The sequence below is a fragment of the Pan troglodytes genome, chromosome 13 (assembly GCF_028858775.2).
Source record: "Pan troglodytes isolate AG18354 chromosome 13, NHGRI_mPanTro3-v2.0_pri, whole genome shotgun sequence".
In the NCBI taxonomy this organism is placed as follows: Eukaryota; Metazoa; Chordata; class Mammalia; order Primates; family Hominidae; genus Pan; species Pan troglodytes.
The window spans coordinates 118,297,242-118,325,097 of record NC_072411.2 but is presented as its reverse complement, the minus strand read 5'-3'; the positions used below and the strand labels follow the sequence as shown (position 1 = coordinate 118,325,097).

The 27,856-nt window shown below is 42.1% G+C and overlaps 1 protein-coding gene across 1 annotated transcript in view; it reads left to right on the top strand.

Moving 5' to 3' along the window:
- PECR (peroxisomal trans-2-enoyl-CoA reductase) overlaps nt 1-23,165 on the top strand; it is a 43,607-nt gene extending 20,442 nt beyond the window's left edge. The window contains exons 4-8 of the mRNA XM_516075.8: nt 2,345-2,426; nt 9,762-9,858; nt 11,921-12,031; nt 17,745-17,856; nt 22,279-23,165. Of these exons, the coding sequence (XP_516075.2) occupies nt 2,345-2,426; nt 9,762-9,858; nt 11,921-12,031; nt 17,745-17,856; nt 22,279-22,364 (488 nt within the window). The 3' untranslated portion in view covers nt 22,365-23,165. The remainder of the gene's footprint in view (nt 1-2,344; nt 2,427-9,761; nt 9,859-11,920; nt 12,032-17,744; nt 17,857-22,278) is intronic.
- The last annotated feature ends 4,691 nt before the right edge of the window (nt 23,166-27,856 follow it).

Here is a 27,856-nt window from a genome sequence, read left to right as displayed (position 1 = left end):
TTTTTTTTTTTTTTTTTGAGACAGGGTTTCACTCTGTCACCTGGGTTGGAGTGCAGTGATGTGATCGTGGCTCACTGCAGCCTCCACCCCCTGGGCTCAATCGATTCTTCCACCTCCTGAGTAGCTGGAGGTACAGGTGCATACTAGGCTACTAACCACCATGCTCAGCTAATTTTTTTTTTTTTTTTTTTGGTAGAGCCGGGGTCTCCCCATGTTGCCGAGGCTGGTCTCAAACTCCTGGGCTGAAGCCATCCATCCGCCTCTGCCTCTCAAAGTGCTGGGATATAGGTGTGAGGCACTGCTCCCGGCTCATTCCATTTTTGATTCTTGCCCGATTCAGTTTCAGAATTGGAAGATGCAAAATGATGATTTAAAAAATTTATGCCTTATTTATTTATTAATTGGCATTCTTTTATAAAGATGAGTTTTTCCTTTTTTTCTCACCTCCTAAGCCTTACTATTGATGAATGGAATTTATTTTTATTCAGTATTTCTAACCCATTATTGTCATTTTCTCTCTGATGTTCTAGTTGACCAGCTAATCTGGCTTCTGTGTCTTTTTGAAATGGCTCAGACCTATTTCTCCAAGAAGACCTAGTTCCCTTTAGTAGGGAATAATAATTATTGTTTGCTTATTTATTTATTTACTTTTTGGAGAGAGAGTCTTGCTCTGTCACCCAGGCTGGAGAGTAGTGGTTCAAGGCTGCATAGCCCACTGCAACCTTGAACTCCTGGGGTCAAGCAATCCTCCCCGCTTCAGCCTACCGAGCGGCTGCTACTATAGGCACATGACACCATGCCAGGCTAATTTTTTAATTTTTCATAGAGACAGAGTTTTTCTGTGTTGCCCAGGCTGGTCTTGAACTCCTGGCCTTAAGTGATCCTCTCACCTTGACCTGCCAAAGTGCTGGGATTACGGGTGTGAGCCACCACTCCTAGCCGGGAATGATTTTTAGAAGGCGAGATTTGGGTACTACATGTGTTCACTACTACTGGGTTATCATTACTTGTAGACATTTTCAGAACTAGGAAATAAATAAATATATGTATATGGTGGTATTTATCCAGAAGCAGAAAGTGTGTGTAGAATAATTTAAATGGTTATTCTCCTTTCTTGTGCTAAAATCAAATGGTTTTATATGTTTTCATATATTTTTCATATATGTTTTCAAGCATATATAAATAATAAAATATTTAACAATGAGGTTAACAAAAAAGTGTAAGACTTGTATGCCACAAACTGCCAGACATTGCTGAGAGAAATCAAAGAAGATTTAAATAATGTAAAAATATTCAGTGTTTATGGGTTAGAAGGTCCAATATTGTTAATATGTTAGTTCTTCCCAAATTGATCTGTAGATTCAGAGCAATCCCTGTCAATTTTTGTAGAAATTAACAAACTGATCCTAAACTACATATGGAGATGCAGAGGGCCCAGAATAGCCAAAACAATTTTGCAAAAGAAGAAAGTTGGAGGACTTAATGCTTCTTGATTGCAAAGCTATTTCTTGATTTTAAGACAGTGTGGTACTGACATAGGCTAGATATATAGATCAACATGATTATAGTCATTAGGGAAATGCAAATAAAAACTCCAGTGTGATACCACTTCACACCCACTAGATGGCTATTATCAAAAAATCAGACAGCAATGGCGTGTAGAAACTACATCCCCCATGCATTTCTGAGAACAATGTAAAATGGGGAGGGACACTTTGGAAAACCATTTGGCAGTTTCTTTAAAAGCTAAACAGAGTTAACATATGACCACACAAAGATTTGTATTCATAATTGCTCCAAAGTGGAACTATCCAAATGTTTATCAGCTGATAAGTGGATAAATAAAACATGGCATATCCACATAATGGAATACTACTCAGCAATCAAAAAGGAACTATTAACACATTACAACGTGGATGAACCTCACAAACATGATTCTAAGTGGAAGAAGTTAGACACAAAAGACCACGTATTGTGTGATTCACTTTACATTAGATTTTCGAAAAGGTAAAGGCAAATCTAGAGAAACAGAAAGATGAGTGTTTACCTGGGGATGGGTTAAGCTGCAGATGGGTGTGAAGGAACTTTTTGGGGTGATGGAAAGGTTCTCAAGCTGGATTGTGGTAATGGTTGCATAACTCCGTATATTTATTAAAAGTCATTACATTGCACACTTAAAGTAGATGGATTTTATGATGTATAAACTTTACCTCAGTCAGGCTTTTTATAAGGAAATGTAAATGGACATGTAAAACATATCAAACAGGCAGTGTGCTGAAACAAGGTATCAGGAGGGCCAGGATACTTTAAAAATTTAATGATTGAGTTTGCCTCTATCCTGCAGTTTACAGCTCCTGGATGAAAGAGCATGGAGGATCTATCGTCAATATCATTGTCCCTACTAAAGCTGGATTTCCATTAGCTGTGTAAGCGTTTTTATATAGTTTTCTTTCTAAGTCTTTGAGTTTTGTCTTCTGAATGGGGGAAGCGGGATAGGGAACATTTATTAAATCAAGATCATTAATACCTTTAATGAGCTGTGATTCTAACAGTTAACATTTTCTTTTATTTGAACTTAAAATTCAAAGTACTTCTAAAACATTTTCATCCAGATGCGGACTGCCAGATTTACCAAGGAAAGGGAAAATAGTATTTGTTTTTTGTCTGATGTTCAGATTAAACTGGATGTCTTGTGTTTTATTGGGCAACTCTAATCCTGATGTGACTAAACTGGCCATCACTGTCTGGGAATAGCTTATTTGTTAAAGTATAGAAATGAAACTAATCTGTGTTAATTTAGATTTGAATACCATTAATATACTTACTTGATTTTACACAGGACTGCTAAGTTGTTCCGCCTAACAGATAATCCAGGATTTTTTCTCCAAAAGTTTCTAAGGTTTTGTGCCTCTGATTAGCCACTCTGTACACAGAGAGCATGCCTCCTTTATGCAAATTTTAGTACCCTGCTCATTTCCTGGATTATGCAGAACTCCCAAACATGTATAGGATAAAAATAAAATTCAACTTGGCTTAAGTAAAAATCTAGGGTAGTGGTTCTCCAAAAGTGGCTTCCAGACCAGCCACATCCCCATCACATGGGAGAAGTTGTTAGCACAGCAAATTATCCAGCCCCACTCCAGATCTGCTGCAAGAGAAACTCTGGGGGCAGAGCGCAGCCGTCGTGCAAGCCCTGGAGGGGATCCTGGTACCTGCAGAGCCACTGCGGAAAGGGCATGTTAGGTTCAGCCACAATGTTAGCAGGAAGCTGCCTCTCCTTTTGGTTTTGCTTTCTTCATGTCTGCGTACATTCTCAGGCAGGCTGTCTCTAGGTGTGGCAAAAGGCGAGTACTAGCAAGAGTTACAGGTCAACACTCTAGCTGTTCTTAACTCTCCAATGAGAGAGTGCCTCTCAAGTCATGCCAGCAAAAACAATATTAGTGGTGCCAGCAGGTCCCAGAGAGGATACTCATTAACTGACCCTGCCTGGTTATGTGTTCAGTCATTAACCAAAAACTGTAGAAATGAGGTTGCTCTGCTATGCATGGTCAGCCTGAGGAATGAGGAACTGTGGTCATCATCGCTCAGACATGGACTGAGAACAGGCAAGAGGTACTTCCTCAAGTGGAAATCAATGTGATGTTACTAAAAACAGAGTAAAAAATGGTGTGCAGGCCATTGATACCACTCTACCTTCTTTTCCTGCTCATTATTCTTTACTAAATGTATTTACCTATTTTAGCATCTTGGAAGAAATAATTCAGATTGTAGGTTCTTTCTGGCATTTCCCATCCTCACAGGCAACTAGTGTTAATAGTTTTGGGGGCATATCTTTTTCCTACATTTTAACCACAAATTTAGGATGCTATAAACACTATTCTGTATCTTGATGTTCTCAAATGAAGCAAATATCCTGGAGATATTTTCTTAACAGAGTCTAAAGAGATTTCTTCTTATTTTTTCATGGCTAATATGCCACTTTTATAAACCTTATATAAGTAAGGAATGATTTGTGTAACCATTTTCCAGTTGGTGAGCATTTGGGTTGTTTCCAACCCTTTGTTATTACCAAAACCAAACTAAACACCTGCAGTAAGTAACATTTTCTGTACATCAGATAGTGTGTAGCCTAAATTGCAAGAGGTATAATTGCTAAGTCCAAAGCCAAATGCCTTTGTAATTTTAAGAGATATTGCCAAACGGCCCTTTAGAAAAGTTGTAGTTCCTTTATGAGTGAAATGTGTCCTCTTTCATGCATATGTAAGAAGTAATGAGAGTTTCTTTTCTTAAAATACATTTTTGAAATGAAATCACTGGCTTTTCTGATATTCGGTTGGCTAGAAAAAAAACACAGCTTGTCTTTAACATGGAAAAGAAGTGTTTCAGATACTTCTTGCTTTTGTTCTCTTAAGAATCGTTTCCTTTTCCAGTGGCCTTCACACTTTGGACCATGACTCATAGTAAGAAATTTTACATCTTGACCTAGTAAACACATATGTGTATGTGTGACTATAGGCAAAACAAAATTCGTGAAGCAAACATTCTTACTATGTATTGTGCACTCTGATTTTTCTTTCTTTCCTTTTTTTTTTTTTTTTTGAGATGGAGTTTTGCTCCTGTTGCCCAGGCTGAAGTGCAATGGGGCGATCTTGGCTCACTGCAACCTCTGCTTCCTGGGTTCAAGTGATTCTTATGCCTCAGCCTCCTGAGTAGCTGGGGTTATAGGCACCCACCACCACGTCCAGTAGTTTTTTGTATTTTTAGTAGAGACGGGGTTTCACCATGTTGGTCAGGCTGGTCTCGAACTCCTGACCTCAGGTGATCCACCTGCCTCAGCCTCCCAAAGTGCTGGGATTACAGGCATGAGCCACCACACCCGGCTGATATTTTCAATTTTATTGTGGTCTACTCTGTTGTATTCTTTTTTTACACTTGCTGCTTATTACCTGCTAATTTTATTTCACTATTAGCATTGTGTTGTAATTTACAATTTGAAAGACATGGCTTTAGGTATCCTCTACAATAGAAGAGGAGGATGAATGTCAGAGATTGAGCACTCCTTTTTTTTAAATTTTAGCTCTCTTAAGAGACAAATTGAAGCTATTGGCTGTCGCTTGTTTACTTGACCAGTACAGGTACATGTGCAAGATACATCTGGAAATACTAAAATGAATCAGATACCATCCACACTCTGAGGGAGTCCACAACTAGTAGGGGAGCAAAGCATGAAAATAATCAGCTAGAGAGAGAAGGTGTTGGATATTCCAGTAAAGGTATTTGCAAGTGTGCAAGATAAAAGGAGCACAGAGGAGGGCAGCATCCTGGCAACATGTCTCAAAGGTGAACTCGAGTTTGGTGACATATGAGGAGGAGAAAGGAAGGCAAGTCAATGAGACATTTACTGTGTAAAGACACAGAAATTTGAGACACTGTGGCACTTTTGGGAACTACAAATAATTCTTTGTGATGATGGGTGGTGCAGCTAAATGGAAATTAATACCTTGGAACGGGAGTGGGAGTCACAAACGGCCTTAACTACCAGGGAGAGGAGTTTGAGGTGCATCAGGGGTTCCTACACTAGAGCCTGTGGCCCTGGGGCTCTGGGGCTGTGCATCCAGGAGGGCGCTTAAATCTGCAGGGTTATCACAACTAAGGCATTTCTTTGGAGGATCTTTTTACTCTTAATGGTTGAGAAGGAAAACATTTATATTCAAGTATGTATTACAAAGAAAAGCTCAAGAATGATGAGGATTTGGGAGTCATAGTTTGGGGGAGCATTATCTAGTTGTCCTTTGTTGGGAATATTTATGTACTAGGTTTAGTCCTATTACAAGTGTTTTTTGTTGTTGTTGTTGTTTTGTTTTTTTGTTTTTTTTTTGAGACGGAGTTTCGCTCTTGTTGCCCAGGCTGGAGTGCAATGGCACTATCGCAGTTCACCACAACCTCCGCCTCCTGGGTTCAGGCGATTCTCCTGCCTCAGCTTCCTGAGTAGCTGGGATTACAGGCATGCGCCACCATGCCCGGCTAATTTAGTATTTTTAATAGAGACGGGGTTTCTCTATGTTGCTCAGGGTGGTCTCGAACCCCCGACCTCAGGTGATCTGCCCACCTTGGCCTCCCAATGTGCTGAGATTACAGGCGTGAGCCACTGTGCCTGGCCTACAAGTTGTTTTTACATTAAGTGTCTTTTTTTTTTTTTTTTTGTAAGACACAGTCTCGCTCTGTCACCCAGGCTGGAGTGCAGTGGTGCAATTTCTGCTCACTGCAGCCTCCGCCTCCCGGGTTCAAGCAATTCTCCTGACTCAGCCTCCCATGTAACTGGGATTACAGGTGCACGCCACTGTGCCCGGCTAATTTTTTGTATTTTCAGTAGTGACGGGGTTTCACTGTGCTGGCCAGGCTGGTCTTGAACTCCTGACCTTGTGATCCGCCTGCCTCGGCCTCCCAGAGTGCTGGGATTACAGGCGTGAGCCACCACGCCTGGCCTACATTAAGTATCTTTGAATAACCCCAAATTCATTTTTTAACTAATGACCAATTTACAACATCTATGACTGTAGAATTTGGAATAACTTGTGAAGTTCACCATAATGGAATTTGACATATTTGACTCATATTCTGATTTTGATTAATTTTTCCATGGGCAATAGATATTTATTTTTTCAGAAAAGAAGTCAGTGGGGCTGGATGCAGTGGCTCACGCCTGTAATCCCAGCACTTTGGGAGGCTGAGGTGGGTAGATCACCTGAGGTCAGGAGTTCGAGACCAGCATGGGCAACATGGTGTAACCCCATCTCTACTAAAAATACAAAATTTAGCCAGGTGTGGTGTCACACACCTGTAATCTTAGCTATTCGGGGGGCTGAGGTATGAGAATCACTTGAATCTGGGAGGTAGAGGTTGGAATGAGACTCTGTACCCCCTCCAAAAAAAAAAAAAAAGAAAAGAAAAAAGAACTTAGTGACCTTATTTAACCTACTATCTCAGTTATTTCCTACTTTTCTTTTTTTTTTCTTTTTTTTTTTGAGATGGAGTTTCACTCTTGTTGCCCAAGTTGGAGTGCAATGGTGCGATCTCGGCTCACTGCAACCTCCACCTCCTGGATTCCAGTGATTCTCCTGTCTCAGCCTCCTGAGTAGCTGGGATTACAGGCACCTGCCACCATGCCCAGCTAAAATTTTTGTATTTTTAGTAGAAATGGGGTTTTACCATGTTGGCCAGGCTGGTCTCGAACTCCTGACCTCATGTGATCCACCTGCCTCAACCTCCCAAAGTGCTGGGATTACAGGCATGAGCCACTGCACCCAGCCTATCTCAGTCATTTCTTTCATAAGAGTCTAAAGGTCATCCAAATAGAACTGGGAGAAAAACAATACACCAGGAAGTAACTTGAAAAACACAAGTTTACCAGTTGAAAAGTGTGGATTAAAAAAATATATATTTTTGCTGATTTCTTTAGTATCTTTTCAACATTCTGATTCCTTCCATTTTTTAGGGAAGCTAGAGATTGCATTTTTAAGAGGCAATAGAGAAGGTCTTTTTCTACAACCTTAGATAACAGGCACTGAAAAAGAAAAATTACACAAATATAGGTTGAGCATCCTGATCTGAAAACTCAAAATCCAGAATGCTCCAAAATCTGAAAATTTTTGAGCACCAATAGGATGCTCAAAGTAAATGCTTTTTGGAGCATTTCAGATTTTGGATTTTCAGATTAGGGATGCTAAACCAGGTAGTATATGCAAATATTCCAAAATCTGAACAGATTTGGCCGGGCCCGGTGGCTCACACCTGTAATCCCAGCACTTTGGGAGGCCGAGGCAGGCAGATCACGAGGTCAGGAGATCGAGACCATCCTGGCTAACACGGTGAAACCCCGTCTCTACTAAAAATACAAAAAACTAGCTGGGCACGGTGGTGGGTGCCTGTAGTCCCAGCTACTCGGGAGGCTGAGGCAGGAGAATGGCGTGAACCCAGGAGGTGGAGCTTGCAGTGAGCCGAGATCGTGCCACTGCACTCCAGCCTGGGTGACAGAGTGAGACTCCCATCTCAAAAAAAACAAAACAAAACAAAATCAGAACAGATTTGAAATCCAAAGCACTTCTGGTTCCAAGCATTTTGAATAAGGCATACTCAATTTGTAAAATGTTCAGTTGAGGCTGGGTGTGCTGGATCATGCCTGTAATCCCAGCACTTTGGGAGGCTGAGGCGGGCAGATCATCTGAGGTCGGGAGTTTGAGACCAGCCTGGCCAACATGCTGAAACCCCATCTTTACTAAAAATACAAAAATTAGCCGGGCGTGATGGCGCACTCCTATAAACCCAGCTATTCGGGAGGCTGAGGCAGGAGAATCACTTGAACCCAGGAAGCAGAGGTTGCGGTGAGCCGAGATCATGCCACTGCATTCCAGCCTGGGTGACAGAGCGAGAATCTGTCTGAAAAACACAAAAAACAAAAACAGAGCATTCGTAAACTGTGAGACAGTTGGAGTCTCTGAAAGAGACATGAGAAACAGGGACGGAAAAAAATTTGAAGACACTGGGTGAAAATTTTCCAAATTTGATAAAAACTATAAACCTATAGATCCAAGAAGCTCAACAAACCACAGTACAAGAAACATGAAGAAAAGTGTACAAGGCACATCATAATCATATTGCCGAGAACCAGTGCTAAAGAGAAAGTCTTAAAAGCAGCTGGAGGAAAAAGACACATTGTATACAGAAGCAGATTTCTCATCAGCACCAATGCAAGTTAAAAGTTAGTGGTGTAACATCTTTAAAGTGCCAACAGAAAAAACCATGCCAACCTGGAATTCTTTATCCATTGAAATATCTTTCAAAAAGAAAGATGAATTAAAGACTTTTTCAAACATATAAAATCTGCAAGAATTATCACCAGCAGACCTATGCTAAAATAAATGTTAAAGGAAGTCCATTATTTACTAAATAATCTGGTTTTTGCCAGCTGATTTCAAATACCTTTGATTGAAAGAGTTTTCCTAATTAGTTGTATAAGTTAATTTTCTCACATTAAATTATCCTATATTTGGTTTTGAGGATCTTGTCATTAGAAATTCTAAGCCACAGTGTCTATCTACACAAGACCCCATACTTCATTTATTTTTGAGATGGAGTCTTATTCTGTTGCCCAGGCTGGAGTGCAGTGGTGTGATAACAGCTTACTGCAAACTCCACCTCCCAGGGTCAAGCGATTCTCCTGCCTCAGCCTCCTGAATAGCTGGGATTACAGATGCCTGCCACCATGCCCGGTAATTTTTGTATTTTTAGTAGAGATGGGGTTTCACCATGTTGGCCAGGCTGGTCTTGAACTCTTGACCTCAGGTGATCCCGCCTTGGCCTCCCAAAGTGCTGGGATTATAGGTGTGAGCCACTGCACCTGGCCTCCTTTGTTATTTAAAATTGATGTTAAAAATAACCACAGGCTTGAAATCCTTAAAATTACCAATTTGTTTTCCTTTGTAATCAAAGTTCTTCAAAGTATTCCTCTTACATAGTGATTTGGGGAGCCTTATCTCGGTCTATGCCATGTGAGATTTGCTTGATCATCAGCTGTGGCTTGGATTTAATATTGAAGGACATAGTTTTTTCTTCATTGTTTAGACAGAAGCTCAACAAGACAGACTCCACAGCAAGAAGTCTCTGTGGAATTCTGTCAGGTAGTTGGCACACTTGTGAGCTTGATGAACAAGAGAAATATTCAACAGAAGCTGATTGTCATGTTTATGTTTTGTCTTTCAAAGGCATTCTGGAGCTGCAAGAGCAGGTGTTTACAACCTCACCAAATCTTTAGCTTTGGAATGGGCCTGCAGTGGAATACGGATCAATTGTGTTGCCCCTGTAGGTAAACGATCTATATTGAAATTTATTGCCAAATTATGCTTTCTGATTCCATTTGTGATGTTGATAGAGGTATTTGGTAATATGCAAGTATAGCATAAAAGATTGACTTTAAAACATAGATAAAATGGAAAGTCTAATTTTCTTTTTTTTTTTTTTTTGAGATGGAGTCTCTGTTGCCCAGGCCAGAGTGCAGTGGCATGATCGTGGCTCACTATAACTTCCACCTCCAAGGCTCAAGTGATTCTTGTGCCTCAGCCTCCTAAGTAGCTGGGACTACAGGCACATGCCACCATGCCCAGCTAATTTTTTGTATTTTCGTGGAGACGGGTTTTCACCATATTGCCCTGGGTGGTCTCGAACTCCTGAGCTCAGGAGATCTGTCCGCCATGGCCTCTCAAAGTGCTGGGATTACAGACGTGAGCCACTGCACCCGGCCCAGAAGGTCTAATTATCATTATGGAAGTACTCTTTGATTTACAGCCAGATTGTCAAGAATGTTAAACCAGTGATTCTTGATTCTGGCTTTTTTTTTTTTTTAGAAGGAGTCTTGCTCTGTTGCCCAGGCTGGAGAGTGGTGGCACGATCTTGGCTCACTGCAACCTCTGCCTCCTGGGTTCAAGTGATTCTCCTACCTCAGCCTCCCGAGTAGCTGGGACTACAGGCACGTGCCACCACCCCTGGCTAATTTTTGTATTTTTAGTAGAGACGGGGTTTCACTGTGTTAGCCAGCAGGGTCTCGATCTCCTGACTTCGTGATCCACCCACGTCTGCCTCCCAAAGTACTGGGATTACAGGTGTGAGCCACCGCGCCCAGCCTATCTATAGATCTTATCTCTGTAATATCAGTAGGTGTTATCTGTGCCACTCAATGAAGACTATGCATGACTGACTTCAAGCATGAAGTTAGTAATCTCATCTCTGAGAAAGGTGTTGCTACTAATACTAATTCATGTTTGCCTTCCAGAGACTTTTTTGGTTAAATGATCAAATTTTAATACTTCTAGATTTTATCCTCTTTAAATAAAAGGCAACATATTGTGTAATTGGAAACCAATATATCTCTCCAGTATCATTTGAAGTTATTAAAACTGCCACATTTTCTAATTTTATTTTAACTTCTCTTTCCTCCCCTTCTCTCCATAATTTAACAGTTTGAATCCATTACAAATAGCTGTATCCTGTGAGATACAATTTTTTTTTTTTAAATGTTTGAGACAAGGTCTTGCTGTGTTGCCCAGGCTGAAGTGCGGTAGTGCAATCACGGCTCACTGTAGCCTCGAACTCCTGGGTGCAAGCGATCCTCCCAACTCAGCCTCCTGAGTAGCTGGGACCACAGGCATGTACCACCATGCCCAGCTAATTCTTTTTTATATTTTTTGTAGAGACATAGTCTCCCTATTTTGCCCAGGCTGGTCTCAAACTCCTAGGCTCACGCAATCCTCCAGCTTCACCCTCGCAAAGTGCTGGGATTACAGGCATGAGCCACTGCACCTGGCCTGGGATACAGTTTTTGAGTAATTTTCCTGACCTTAGAAAGCCAGTGAAAGATACATTTAAAAATTCCTAAATAATGAAAATTTTAGTTTATTGGTATTGGATTCAAATGCTTTATTTGCGATTTCAATCTAGGTAAAAAGCCAAGAAAATATTGCATTTTTCTAAGTCTCACGTAGCCATTGCCCAGTCTTCTCTTGTAAAGCAGAGAAGCCAAATGGAAACTAAAATAGACAGAGTCCCCTGTCCCATTGTTCCCAGTTAAGTGCCTCTTTCATTTACTTACACAATCATGACCTTCAGAAAACAAGTCTTTCATGAAAAAATCCAGGGCATGGTTAGGAGGAAGAGGAGGTCACAAAATAACTATTCAGATCATCCATTTGTGGATGGTGGGGACTGTACTTCTTTGACAACATGGAGGAAATTTAATATCAGCACTGTTAACTTTTTTTTGACTTAAGCTACTTAATGTTTGAAATGCCAGTAGAGTATCTTGATATCTTTATAATTAAAATTTAATATAATACACTTTATTTTGTCCCTGTTTTATTTTTCAACACAGGGAGTTATTTATTCCCAGACTGCTGTGGAGAACTATGGTTCCTGGGGACAAAGCTTCTTTGAAGGGTCTTTTCAGAAAATCCCCGCTAAACGAATTGGTGTTCCTGAGGAGGTAAGGTATATTTCCAGCATTGATTAGAATTGCTCTGCGTTATACTTTGGATTTTGTAATTCAGTGTCATTTTTATGCGGTCTGGACGACATTCTTTCTCCTACTGCCAGCAGAACATTTCCCCTGTTCTTTCTGGCTGTCAGGGATATTCTGGTTGTGCTTTGGCTACTGACAGCAATCTGTACTTGAGAGTGAATGCGGTATAAATTAATAACAGCATTTTTTTTGTTAGTTTGTTTTACTGTATTTTCAGCTACATTATTTTATTACATGGCATTTGTTGGTACACAGGACCCTAAGCAAATCAGACAATTATGGCCATATGAAGTTCCACATGAGATTTCGGTTAAGGTTGAAGTCTGTAAAATCAGCAGCTTTCCAAATTGCCAGCAGCGGTATTTTTTTTTTTTTTTTTTTTTTTTTTTTGCTTGAGACAGTGTATCACTCTGTTACGGGCTAAGTATAGTGTCACGATCATAGCTCACTGCAGGCTTGAACTCCCACCTTGGCCTCCCAAAGTGCTGGGATGATGATGATGACGATGATGAAGACGATGACTTTTTTGACAGAGTCTCTTTGTCGCCCAGGCTGGAGTGCAGTGGCGTGATCTTGGCCCACTGGAACCTCCACCTCCTGGGTTCAAGCAATTCTCCTGCCCCAGCCTCCCGAGTAGCTGGAATTACAGGTGTATGCCACCACACCTGACTGATTTTTGTGTTTTTAGTAGAGGCGAAGTTTCACCATGTTGGCTAGGCTGGTCTCGAACTCCTGACCTTAAGTGATACGCCCACCTCAGCCTCCCAAAGTGCTGGGATTACATGTGTGAGCCGCCACACCTAGCTTTGCATCAGTCTTGAAATGTAATTTTTTTTTTTTTTTTTTTTTAAGAAAACGAGGCCAGGCACAGTGGCTCATGCCTGTAATCCCAGCACTTTGGGAGGCCAAGGCAGGCGGATCACGAGGTCAGAAGATCGAGACCATCCTGGCTAACACGGTGAAACCCCGCCTCTACTAAAAATACAAAAAAATTACCCGGGTGTGGTGGCGGGCACCTGTAGTCCCAGCTACTGGGGAGGCTGAGGCAGGAGAATGGTGTGAACCCAGGAGGCGGAGCTTGCAGTGAGCTGAGATTGCGCCACTGCACTCCAGCCTGGGCGACAGAGCAAGACTCTATCTCAAAAAATAAAATAAAATAAAATAAAAAGAGAAAAGGATGTCTTTCCCACAATAATAAAAATGAAAATAACTAGTAGTAAACTTACCTCTAAATGAAAAAAAAAAATCACCTGCCTCCTTAGGGCAGTAGGCAGTGCGTCAGTTTCATAAATGAAAAAAACAAAACAAAACAAAAAGCCCCTTTTTCTGTGGAGCAGCAAAAAGACCAGATTAGGGGCATATAATATGCCTTGATGGGGAGAACCAATTTTATTAAAAAGTCAGGTTTCCCTAAATTAATTTATAAATTTAATATCTTTTGGGAATTTAACACGCTGATTCTATCAAAAATATGTATGCAAAAATTGCTAAAAATGTTTTGAAAATGAATAATGAGAGGATTACCCTTCATGGTATAATGAAACCATGAAGCTATATTTATTTATGTACTGTGTATTTACATACTATGAAGCTATATTTATTTACAGCATCTGGTGCTGGTAATGAAACATATTAAAAATAGTAGAACAGAACAGATTCTTGAATTGGAACCATATGTGGGAGTTTATGGAGTCAAAGTAGCATTTCAATCTGTAAGGAAAGGATAAAACACTCAGCAAAGTGTTGGGGGCATTTGGCCGTTTAGTAATAAATTAGACTCCCTATCCTGTATTATATACAAAACAACTTTCAGATTTATTGAAGTGATAATTATAAAAGCAAGCCCATGAAACTCTTTAAAGGAGTTATCATGCTTAGAACTAGCTTTTATTATCAGTTTGGTGAATGTCTTTCCAGAAATGTACTATGCATGCATTAAAAATTTGTATTTGTTGACTTTTTTTTTTTTTTTTTTTCCTGAGACGTAGTTATACTCTTCTTGCCCAGGCTGGAGTGCGGTGGCACGATCTCGGCTCACCACCGCCTCTACCTCCTGGGTTTAAGCGATTCTCCTGCCTCAGCCTTCAGAGTAGCTGGGATTACAGGCATGCGCCACCACGCCTGGCTAGTTTTGTAGAGACAGGGTTTCTTCATGCTGGTCAGGCTGGTCTTGAACTCCTGACCTCAGGTGATCCACCTGCCTCAACCTCCCAAAGTGCTGGGATTATAGGCGTGAACTACCACGCCTGGCCTATTTATTGACTTTTTTACGAAAACAGAATTTACTCTGTTATTTTCTGAAACTTGTTATGGGTATACTATAATATAATAAAATCCCATTATGATTTGGATTTTATTTATATTTTTGTTCTTGCAGTAATTCTGCAATGAACATTATGAATATAATCATGTACTCTTGGGTGAGGGGATATGTTTCTAGAAACAGAGTTCCTGAACCAAAATAGACTTGCATTGTATTTTGGAAGATACTGTTAAATCAAACATTTGATGAGCCATGTTAACCAAGGTCTTTGGATTTGTATTCTGAAAACTAAGAGTAATATTTAATGAATTTTAATCAAGGGAATTATATTACATTTTTATTTTGGATAGAATACTTTGTTTGGGAGGCTAGGCACAGTGGCTCACACCTGTAATCCCAACACTTTGGAAGCCTAAGGCAGGTGGATCACTTTAGGTAGGAGTTCAAGATCAGCCTGGCCAACATGGCGAAACCCTGTCTATGCTAAAAAATACAAAAATTAGCCAGGCATGGTGGCATGTGCCTGTAGTCCCAGTTACCTGGGAGGCTGAAGCAGGGCAATTGCTTGAACCCGGGACATGGAGGTTGCAGTGAGCAGAGATTGTGCCACTGCACTCCAGCCTGGGTGACAGTGAGACGCCTTCTCAAAAAAAAAAAAAAAAAAAAATATATATATATATATATACGTGTGTGTGTGTATATATATATATACGTATGTGTATATATATACACACGTATGTGTGTATATATATACGTATGTGTATATATATACACACGTATGTGTGTATATATATATACGTATGTGTATATATATACGTATGTGTATATATGTATATATACTTTATGTGGTTTACATTATCTATATTTGCTGCATTAGAAATTAAAACCAAAATTTAAGAAATATTATTAATTCATTTTAAAATAGTAATAAAGGAGTACATGTTAACATAAATAACATTTACTTTAAAATAGCTACATTTAAAAAAAGAAACAAAAACTTTTTTTTTTTTTTTGGTTCAAGCGATTCTCCTGCCTCAGCCTCCTGAGTAGCTGGGATTAACAGTCATGCACCAGCATGCCCAGCTAATTTTTGTATTTTTAATAGAGACAGTGTTTCACTAAGTTGGCCATGCTGGTTCGAATTCCTGGCCTCAGGTGATCCACCTGCCTCGGCCTCCCAAAGTGCTGGGATTACAGGCGTGAGCCACCGCACCTGGCCGGTTTTTTTGTGTTTTTGAGGGAGTGTGGTATACAGATTGTTAGAGGTTGTGACTCCTTGGGTGGGATGGTTGTTGTCTGGATGGCATTTCAGAAAGGAGCTCATTGGAGCAAGTCTCTTTTTGATGGGCTAACTTTAACAAACATGTTCATTGGCTGAGTTGTCACTACTGGATCAAACAGGGTTAAAACCAGCTCTGTTGCTTGTTACCATGTCTCAGTACAATCTGTCTTTTCACAGTAATGTGGGACCTTTTAAATAGTGAATTCTATACCAGCCCTGTCCAATAGAAATATACTAATAGTCACATTTGTAATTTTAAACTTTTCAGGAGCCACATAAAGTAAAAAGAGGTGAAATTAATTTTAATAATATATTTGACTTACCCTAATACATCCAAAACATCGTCATTTCAACATGTAATCAACATGGAAAATTGAGATGATTTTCTTCACCCCTTGGAGCATCCAGGATTAATGAGATATTTTACATTATTTTTCCCATACACAGTCTTCAAAATCCAGTGTGTGTTCTATACTTACAGCACATCTCAATTTGGACCAGTCATATTGAAAGTGTTTGAGTAGGCGACTATGTCTAATGGCCTCGTTTTAGATAGTGCAGCACTGTACTAGCTGCTGGGAACACAAGGATGGAGAGAAGGCTTGGCTGCTCTCCAAGCTCTTAGAGTCTCAAGGAGGTATAGCCTTGTGAATATAGGACCAGGACTGGGATGAGGCAAGCAAGGCATGGACACAAAATTTAAGGACCCACTCCCTCTGAGGCAAGATTTTGCACTTGTGCAAACCTGAGAGTGAATACCTTCTTAAATCTTGCACCCTCGACACCTTACTTGCCTCACCCTAGTCCTGGCCCTGCCTGGGGGCCTTTTAAACTGCAGATTCTGGGACCCCAACCCCAGAGCTTACAATTGCAGTGATCCTGGAAGGATCTAGGAATCTGAAGTCTCCGTAAGCATCCCTAGTGATTCTAATGCAGGTGTTTTGGATCATCACCCTTTGAGAAACTCTGCTTCTTCCCACAGCCTCAAGTGAGAGCTCCTTTACAAGTCAGTGAAATAACTTCCTTCTGTTTGGGTTGGGAGTAGATGTTGCTGAACTCATCAGTTCCCTATTTGAATTTTTTTTTTTTTTTTTTTTTTTTTGAGACGGAGTCTCGCTCTGCCGCCCAGGCTGGAGTGCAGTGGCGCGATCTCGGCTCACTGCAAGCTCCGCCTCCCGGGTTCACGCCATTCTCCTGCCTCAGCCTCCCGAGTAGCTGGGACTACAGGCGCCCGCTACCACGCCCGGCTAATTTTTTGTATTTTTAGTAGAGACGGGGTTTCACCGTGTTAGCCAGGATGGTCTCGATCTCCTGACCTCGTGATCCACCCGCCTCGGCCTCCCAAAGTGCTGGGATTACAGGCGTGAGCCACCGCGCCCGGCCCCCTATTTGAATTTTTAAGGAGTACAGTGGGAGTCTGAAGTGCCTTTGGTTTATTTTTATTTTTTTTTTGAAATGGAGTCTCACTCTGTCACCCAAGCTGGAATGTAGTGGTGCAGTCTCGGCTCACTGCAACCTCCTAGGCCCAAGCAATCCTCCCACCTCAGCCTCCTAAGGAGCTGGGACCACAGGTGCCTGCCACTGTGCCTGGCTAAGTTTTTGAAGTTCCTCTTGTAGAGAGCTCCTTTGAATGTGTGTTGCTGGGCTTTTGGCCTGACAGGACCACAGAATGAACAAACCAGAATGCTAGTTTATTGCTAAACAGACACATTGACTATTTCAGGGACCAAAATATAAAAGGCACGAGGTAGTGATGGAAAATGGGGTTGTGGAGGACAATGAAAGGCACAGAAGGAAGTGAATTGTTTGAAATGGGAAAGAGCAGAGTTGAAGCACTGAGTTCACTTATGGCTTCTTGATGTCATGTAGCTTGCTTGACATCGTCTAAGGCTCCCTCATACCTTGCCACCTTTACCCTAGTCACCTACCTGATTTCGGTGATGCTCAGGTAGAAAGGGAAGTTGTAGGAAAAGGAAGTTGTCTATGTACTGTGAGGTTGTGGTGCACATGCACACACTGTTAGATTCATGTTACAATCATGGGCTTTGAGATGTCTTTACTGGGGAATGTGAGGCGGTTAGAAATGGGGAGTATTTGCTTTTACCTATGCACATGTGTGTTTCTGTTTCCAGGTCTCCTCTGTGGTCTGCTTCCTACTGTCTCCTGCAGCTTCCTTCATCACTGGACAGTCGGTGGATGTGGATGGGGGCCGGGGTCTCTATACTCACTCGTATGAGGTACCAGGTGAGCAGCTGAGGAATGAGCAGTCACCAGCTTTATGCTGTGTCATGTTCAGGGGTTTAAAATTTATTATAAGTAGTTACTTAAGAGATGAGGGTGCTCTCTTATAGAACATCAAAATGTACAAAATGTTTATATTCATGATGTGATTTTTTTAATGAAATATTCCTTGTCACAGAAAATATCTATCTTTATTATAGAACTTAGCTTTTTGTGCATGCATAGGTTGGTGGAATTTGAACCCTGAAAAATATTCTCAGTATGAGTATATGTTTCGAAAGAGGAGACAGAAAAGAGGCAAGAGCATGCTATAGTTTTAAAGATTTAATTCCATTTTGTTCCTCCAGTAAATGGCTTACATATCTGAGCAGAAGAATCAGGCCTGCTAGGTGGGGTGGGGTGCTATGGTGCTATTTTGTGCTCTCTTTGAGATATAAATTGAATGAAGGCATATGAAATTTCTGTATTCATCATTTTTGATGTACAAAAACAGAAATTTGGCCAGGTATGGTGGCTCATGCCTGTAATCCCAGCACTTTGGGAGGCTGAGGCAAGTGGATGACTTGAGGTCAGGAGATAGAGACCAGCCTGGTTAACACAGTGAAACCCCGTCTCTACTAAAAAATACAAAAAAATTAGCCAGGCTTGGTGGCGGGTGCCTGTAGTCCCAGCTACTTGGGAGGCTGAGGCAGGAGAATGGTGTGAACCCGGGAGGCGGAGGTTGCAGTGAGCTGAGATTGTGCCACTGCACTCTAGCCTGGGCAACAGAGTGAGACTCTTATCTCAAAAAAAAAAAAAAAAAAAAAAAAATATATATATATATATATATATATATATAAACAGTTAGTCGGGTGTGGTGGCGGGCACCTGTAGTCTCAGCTACTTGGGAGGCTGAGGTAGGAGAATCGCTTAAACCCAGGAGGCGGAGATTGCAGTGAGCCCAGATCATGCCACTGCACTCCAGCTTGGGAGATAAAGCAAGACTCTGTCTCAAGAAAAAAACCCAGAAGTTTTATAAGTTTAAATCAAATATTGATATTACATGTAAATGCCTTTACGTGTGTGTGTGTGTGTGTATCTCATGACTAGATAACAGAACTTTGCTGTTCGAAGGGTCCTAAAAGATCACAAAGTCCAGTATCCTGGTTTTATAAACAACAAAACAAATCCACAGAAGTTAAAAGGTTTATCTAAGCTAATAACTCTAAATCACTCCAAAAATGTAGTAAAGGGTATAAAATGCAAATGTATTGAATTTCTGTTGTTAAAGATAATTAAGTGGCTACTAGCAAATTAATATATGGTTGATGTAACCCAGGTGAATCTGAATTTCATATCAAGGACCCAGGGTCTACGTACTCTTTCAGGTGCTGACAGTCTGATCAAGGCTTAAGGCCTTTTTTGCGTTAATAAATGATTGGTGTATGTGAGAGGCGAGCAAAAACTCAAACTGGTTTTCCTCTGCTCTCACAACGCAACAGCCATTAGCACAGAAGACTTCTGTGACCAGTTGTTTGGGGTTACTTCCCCCGCACAGCAACCAAGCAAGCAGTTCTGCAGCACACCCCAGCTGGGCGTCCTCTCATTCAGTTCTGACACTGGAGATAGGGTCAGATCCCACAGGCTGAGGGCTCAGTCCCACAAGATGCCCCCTGCTTTGGACACCATCACAAGTCTGGGCCTCTAAAACTTCTGACTGACTAGCTTCAAGTTGGGGTTCCCACGACCCCCTCTTTGGGTTGGAGTAATTTGCTAGAGCAGCTCACACAACTCAGGAAAACACTTTGATTTACTGGTTTATGATAAAGGATATTACAGGAGATACAGCCGAAGAGGTGCACAGGGCAAGGCATGTGAGAGGGGGCACATAGCTTCTGTGTCCTTTTTGGCCCCACCACCTGCCAGGAACCTTCATGTGTTCAGCTATCTGGAAGCTCTTGAACCCAGTCCTTTGGGTTTTTATGGAGGCTTCATTACATAGGCATGGTTGATTAAACCATCAGCCACTGGTGATCAACTTAACTTTCAGCCCCTCTTACCTCCCCAGAGGTTGTGGGGTGGGTATGGGCTGAAGGTCCCAACCCTGTAATCATGCCTTGGTCTGTCTGGTGACCAGCCCCTATACTGAAGCTAACTAGGGGCTGCCAGCCATCAGTCAATCATTAACATATAAGAACACATCACTTTGGAGAGTCTAGGATAGGAGTTGTATGCAGGAGATGGGGTTGAAGACCAAATGTATGTTTCACAATATCACAGTATAGAACTTTAATTTTACTTATTATTTCCCCTCCCACATGTATTTCATTACTAATAACATCAATGTGGTGATGTCCATAGGATGCTGTGGTTTTAAGGGTCTTGGTTGGAAAGAAGAAATACCTACATGGTTTTGCCATATTGTTTTCTGAAAAAAATTCCAAGTAGTGAGGGTGGAGAGAATCTTTCCACTTCTCTCACAGTAGACTTCAGTCACTATTTCTTGTCGCAGGTTACACTGTTTTACCTTTAGAAGGGAAAGAAATTTCAAATAGCTTCTTCCTTAGGCCTTCAGTGACATGATTTTCTTTTGTAATTCTAACACTTTTTATCATTAAAAATATTTTTTTAAGTTTTTGAGGAAAGCGGGTACATCTATCTTTTAAGAATATACTGCCCCCCGAATAATGAGATTATTCAGCCTTTCATTATGGTGTTTTCTTTTAAGATTGGCAGCTCCAAAGTGAGAATGCCTAAGATGGAAACTTGGCTCTACCCTTATTAGCTGTATGATTGTGAGAAAGTTAATTTCTATAAGCCTCTATTTTGTTCCTATATGCAGGGACACATACAGTATTTATTTCATAGAGCTGTTGGGAGGATTAAATTAGATAAGGGACTTTTTCTTTTCTTTTTTTTTTTTTTTTTTTTGAGACAGAGTCTCACTCTTGTTGCCCAGGCTGGAGTGCAGTGACATGATTTCGGCTCACTGCAATCTCTGCCTCCCAGGTTCAAGCAATTCTCCTGCCTCAGGATCCAGAGTAGCTGGGATTACAGGTGCCCGACACTACGCCCCACTAATTTTTTTGTAGTTTTAGTAGAGATGGAGTTTCACTATGTTGGCCAGGCTAGTCTCGAACTCCTGACCTCAGGTGATCTGCCTGCCTCGGCCTCCCAAAGTGCTGGGATTACAGGCATGAGCCACTGTGCCCGGCCTTAGATAATGCACATTTAAATCCCTATGTCAGGGGCTGGGCACCATGGCTCACACCTGTAATCTCAGCACTTTGGGAGGCAAAGGTGGGCCAATTGCTTGATCCCAGGAGTTCAAGACCAGCCTGGGCAACCTGGCGAAACTCCGTCTCAACAAAACATTTAAAAAATTAGCCTGACGTGGTGGCATGTGCCTGTACTTGGGAGGCTTAGGTGGGAGGATAACTGGAGCCCGGGAAGTCGAGGTTGCAGTGAGCCATGATTGCACAACTGCACTCCAGCCTGGGTGACAGAGCGAGACCCTGTCTCAAAAAATAAAAATTAAAAAAATAAAGTCATTTGTCGAATTGGATGCTTTTAGTCACAACTCAAAATGGGCTCATCAGTAAAGGAATTCGCTGGCACATAACTGAAAAACAGGTAAGACTTGACTTAGTAGCTCACTGATCTCATCAAGGACAAGTTTTTCCCCTGTTTCCTGTTTTTGCCTCCATGGTGTTGGCTCTATCTTAAGGCAGGCTCTCCTCATTGCAGGATGGCTGCCTGCTGTTTCTATGTGTAAGGCTGATACTTCTGTGTTCATACCCAGATGCACAGAGAGAGAGAGGGCTGGAGGAGTGACTTTGTTCCAGAATTTCTAACAAAATTCTGAGATCCACTCTATATTCGATCAACTTATGCAAATGTCCATTTCCAACCAATAACTGTGGCGGGGTTATAGTGCACTGACTGACTTAGCTTAGACCACATGCCTTGGTGCCAAGCTTCCCTGGCACCTTCTAGATCCTTAAATGGAAACAAGCTGTTGGAAAGAAGAGATGGGGACCTGGATGCTGGAGAGGCAAGTAGCAGTGCCTGGTACAAAGTAAGGACACTATTTTTAAATTGTGATTATTAAGGAGACACTATTTCTTGACGATCCACAGTATGCGAAGCACTGCACACATGGTGTCATATTTAACCCTCACAACTTTAAAAGGTGGATATTGTTATATCCTTTAATAGAGGAGGAAACTGAGGCTCAGGAAGAGACATGTGCCCAAATTCAGGAAAGCTAACGTGTGGCAGACCTGAGATTCAAATTGAAGTCTTTTCTCAAATGTTTGCCCTAAGGATTTATTTTTTGGTGCTGAGAAAATGTGTGAACCAGGGAAATTAACAAGAGGATTTGGTGGGAATGAAGAGGGCAAATGAGATTTGCAAGTGACAGGAGGCTTTCCACTTCTTTAACAGATCATGACAACTGGCCCAAGGGAGCAGGGGACCTTTCTGTTGTCAAAAAGATGAAGGAGACCTTTAAGGAGAAAGCTAAGCTCTGAGCTGAGGAAACAAGGTGACCTCCATCCCCCAGTGCCTTCACATCTTGAGGATATGCTTCTGTACTTTTTAAAAGCTTATAGTTGGTATGGAAAACATTTTTCTGATTTTTAAGTGTTATTAATTATATCTATGGAAAAACTATTCCTGAAATATATACAGTCTTATGTCCCAATCAGAGTCTTTTAACCTATGATTTAAAAATGTATAAGTAACAGAAATTAACATATTTTAATGATTTTACTTTTTATTTCTAAGAAAAGTATTTGAAAAATGGAATAATTTTAAATCAATGATAATTCTAGGGATCATGAACTCCCAGAAGATTTTATTATTTAATTGTAAAGGTAGAGGCCAGACGCAGTGGCTCATGCCTGTAATTCCAGCACTTTGGGAGGCCGAGGTAGGCGGGTCAGTTGAGGTCAGGAGTTCAAGACCAGGCTGGCCAACATGGTAAAACCCTGTCTCTACTGAAAAACAACAAAAACAAAAACACAAATTAGTCGGGTGTGGTGGCACACACCTGTAGTCCCAGGTACTTGGGAGGCTGAGGCAGGAGGATCGCTTGAACCCAGGAAGCAGAAGTGAGCTGAGATCATGCTACTGCAGTCCAGCCTGGGCTACAGAGTGAGACTGCATCTCAAAAAAAACCCAAAAAACAAAAACAAACAACAACAACAAAATTATAAAGGTAGAAAATAAATCTAAATTGTGTCATAATTAAGATTATTAAAATTAGAATTATACAATGACTTATTTTTGGTGGCAAATACTTTTGGAGCAATAAAGCCTTATGGTAATTATTGATGTGTAGTTTCTTTTGTTCATGAAGTCAAATTTGTATAAATTCTCTTAATTCAAAGAAAAAGTTTTATGTGATTTATTTTTGGCAGTGCCTGATTTGTGTCTTGATTTTCTGTCCAAAGTATTCCCTTTTTTCCATGTATCTCCTTTTGTAGGCAAAAACAAAATTTCAATTGCATGCAAATGTATTAGGGTTCCATATTCTGCCTTCCGTGGCTCCAGTCTGATAGTTAGACCCTTATTGAAGAAATGCCTTTAGCAGATTGAATATGTTCATTCTTTGTCTTAATCAAAGTTCTTTCAAGTATCTGAGGTGAAGTAGCTATTTTCTTTTTTTTATCATTAACACTCACTTTATTTATTTATTTATTTATTTATTTATTTATTTATTTATTTTTAAGATGGAGTCTTACTCTGTCACCCAGGCTGGAGTGCAGTAGCATAATCTCGGCTCACCACAACCTCCGCCTCCTGGGTTCAAGTGATTCTGCTGCTTCAGCCTCCTGCGTAGCTGGGATGACAGGTGTGCACCACCACGCCCAGCCAATTTTTGTATTTTTAGTAGAGATGGTGTTTCACCATATTGGCCAGGCTGGTCTTGATCTCCTGACCTTAAGTGATCCACCCGCTTTGGCCTCCCAAATTGCTGGGATTACAGGTGAGAGCCACCACGCCTGGCCTGTCATTTACCCTCATTTTAAAGTGTGTGATTTACCAAGCTCTGGGGTTTGGGACCCAGAATCTGCAGCTTTCTCATGCTCCCAAGCAGGGCTAGCACGAGGGAGAGGCTAATGAGGTGCCCAGGGTGCAGCATTTAAGGAGCTATTCTCCATTGTCAGGTTTGTGCCAGTGCAGAATTGCCCCTGAGAGTGAGTGTGTCCTTAAATTTTGTGCTCATACTAATAATGTGGGAAGATCAGAAAGCTTCATTTTCCTCCCAGATAGCCCTTTAACAGTGGCCTTCTGGAACTGATAATATCATAACAACTGAGAATTACAAACCATGTTAGAGGGAAAAGTGGCCCTAATACAGGTTGGTGGAGAAGACGGAAAAGGCAGGGCTTGCTTTCACATGACCTGTGTTAATGACTGCCGTCGACTCCTTAAATCTCCATAGCGTTGCCATTTATTTCTGCTTAAGGGACAGAACCTGCCTATGTAGCACTAAACTTAGGTACAACTGCTTATTAGAGCTTCTTCTTAGACTATCACTGGACAGCTGGTCATTATCTATATTTTAGAATTATGAATTTATTATCCAGGACTCTTATATACATCATAATAGTATCCTGTCAATAATGTACTTTTGCAACTACGCTTAGTAAATTTTGTTGTAGAGTGACTGTTCTTGAATAGGCTTAATAATTTGGAGCAACTACTATGTATTTAGCATTATGCTAGGAGTCAGACATGCAATGGTGAAAAAATACACGTGTATCTTGTCCTTACTGAGCTTACAGTAGGGAGAGATTGAGAGAGAGAGAGAGAGAGAGAGAACACGAGTGCTATAAAGGATAAGGCCATGATGCCCACGGCATATAACTGAAAGACAGGAAACAAAATGAAAATTCTATATTTATGTAAAAAGAGTTTGTTGATAAAGATGACCCTTGTGAACATTATACCTCCCCCACACTAATCTTATGGTTTGTGGCTTATGTTAGTTCAGGTCCTCTGAAAAGCAGGTGCCCAGACATAATGAGATTTGCATGACACTTATTGGGCACCAGGCCCGTGAAGGATAAGGGCAGGGAGCCAGAGAAGGCAGCGATGGCCTTCAGACCATGCTGCAAGGCTGACCCCTGTAAAAGAGAGGGGAGAGAGAATTGGGCAGGAGGCATCTCAGATTGCAGCAAAGTGATGCTTTCTTAAGACAGGCTTGCTGAAAGTATGCATTGGCATTTACAGTGGCCCACAGGAATACCAGCAGGCGCTCAGTGGGTCATGTGGATTCTCTGCTGTGTAAAAGTAACTCTGTCTCCTCCTGCTGGTGCCTGGACAAAGGGAGTTCAGAGATCAGTTCCAGCATCAGTCATAGTTTGTAGCTCACTGGGACCTTACGTCCCCTGGCAAGAGCCTCCCTCTTTGGCACCAGGATTTCCAGTGCTGCTATTCTCCTTAAATCCTGCAGCACATCATTGGGAATGATGGAATGCAGGGCCACTCCCAATTTCATCTACCGGATCCCAGACATGGTCCCAAACCTACTGGGGACATGCATCTTTGAAGACAGCAAGAACTCCATCCTGGCCCTTCAGCTGGGTCTTGGTTGTTCAAGCCCTCTATGAGGCTGGCTGCCTATGGATGGTGCGGGGTGTGGATAGACAGTGGTTCCACAACCAGGGGCTCACTCATTCGTCTCCTTCACTGGGAGGTGAGTCACCTGATTGGATGCTATGCCCCATGGGATTCCATGCCTATGGTTCAGGCTTTCTGTAGCCCCCAGATAGTCATGGTGTCTGAGTCCCTGCAGGCAGGAAAGAAACTCTTGCCTGGAAGAGGTATCTGTCACTATGAGGAGTGACGCAGAAACCACACAGCAATTTGAACAGGGCAAGTTAAAAGTGAAGAGTGATTATCACAGCAGATTGGAGTAGTGAAGGACTGGCTAGTAGGAAGTAAAAAGAACTTGAACATGAGAATAGCAGATATCAGGAGTAGCCTGCACCACTAGGACTAAGACTGAGAGCTCAAAGAAGAGACTTGGCTGGGCGCAATGACTCACGCCTGGAATCCCGGCACTTTGGGAGGCTGAGGCGGGCAGATCGTCTGAAATCAGGAGTTTGAGACCAGCCTGGCCAACATGGTGAAACCCCGTCTCTATGAAAAATACAAAAAATTAGCCGACCTGGTGGCGGGCGTCTGTAGTCCCAGCTACTAGTGAAGCTAAGGCAGGAGAATCACTTGAACCTGGGAGGCGGAGATTGCAGTGAGCCAAGATTGCACCATTGCACTCCAGCCTAGGTGACAGAGTAAGACCCTGTCTCGAAAAAAAAAATAAGAAGAGCCCTCCATAGCACCCCTGGGGCTGACACCCAGATTGAGTAGGGAGGGCATGGCTGTGAATCCAGTGGAGGGCAGAGAAGTCACTGTGGTGCTCTGCTGGTGGAACTTGCTAGAAACCTGCCCTCTGGCGTCCTGGGGAAAACTGTACAGAGAAGTGTCCTACCAGAGGCCTCTGATGCAAAACTCCCTGAGGGAGGTGCTGGGAAGCTGGTGCTCCTTAGCACTCCTGTGAAGCAGTCTGCACTGCACGGGTCAGGAAGCAAAACCCTCTTCCTCCTCCAGTGTTTCTCCATCACCCTGTCCCAACAAAACTTCAGAGCCCGCTGGCTCAGGGGAACAACTTAGAGGACCCAGATCCATTTTCCCAGAACAGAGGAGCAATTACATCTGGAGCCTGCCGCTTGTCGACTGGCCGTCCTGTGGCCCATTGGTCTCCTTAAAGAGCAATGCCACTTCAGGGCTCCGCAATGATCTGTGTTGCAGGAAGGTTGGACATGCAGAGGCAGTGACAGCTCCGTTGACCTTGGTTAATGGGGAGTCCATGCTAATGGGCCGTCTACAGCCTGCCTCCATCACTGTGCCTGTCACACCAGTTCTGGGCTGGCTGGTGATGAAGTCCAGCTATCAACTGGCTGAGTTTTCTTGGCTGCTTGGTTGTTCTACGCCTCTTCCATGAGGATTGCATTCTGGGGACATTAACGTGGGAGGCGGAAATGACACTACCCTGGAGCGCCCACTCCCCTGGGCTCATCCGTAATCCTCTACCCCAGACCTTGTTTCCTGGCCACTGTATGTATTCTCATCTCGGGCCACTTTTTGTTCCATTGTAGATACCAGTTGCACTCTCGCACGCTGCCCATTAGAAAGATTTTCCATCTCCACCATCACGGGGCCACTCCTGAATAGGGCTATAATGAAGTTCTGACAACTGTGAAGGAGAGAGAGGAGGAAGGGAATTGGGTAGGAAAAAAAAAATCACAGACTGCAGTACAGTCCAAGAAAGAGAGGGCCAGGCAGATGGGAAGTCCTCAAGGCAAAGTCACCCATGGGAACCACCCTTGTCCCAAGGGAATAGCCTAGATGGACAGCAGGGCTGTGCTTGTCACAGGCCAGGAGCAGCCCGAGGGGAAGGCAGTGATGGATGGAGAGGGGCAGCAGCTGGGACCCACAGCCAGTCAATTTTGTTTCCTGTAGCAGGAGGTCTAAGGGGTTACTTTTCATGGCTGCCACTTGGCTATTCTGCAACTGTAAAACTTCACCATTGATCTCATTCTTTTTTTAACATGACCTGGGGCTTGGCTCAAAGCAGTGCCACCTTGTGGTTAGTTTTGGAACACCAGCCTGGGCCGTGGCTTCTTAGGATTCAAGACCTGCTTGCAAAGCTTCAACTTGAGCTTTAGTTTCTTCCTTTGGTATTTCTTCTGCACTCCTTGTTTACAAGGATTTCATTTCAGCAAAGGAGCCATCTATTGAAATAAGATCAACCAGCAGGAAGATTCTAAACCATATTCAGGAAAGGTATGCTACGTCAAAACTAGCGATTATTGAGCCCATGTTTTAAGACAGCCAAATCTCTAGGCTATTTTGGATCTTATCCTGGACAACACTATTTCTGATTTGTATGGTAACCAAGGCCCTCTGTGGGTTAGTTTCAGCTTTCAAGCAGCCGTGGCTCAGTCTAGTG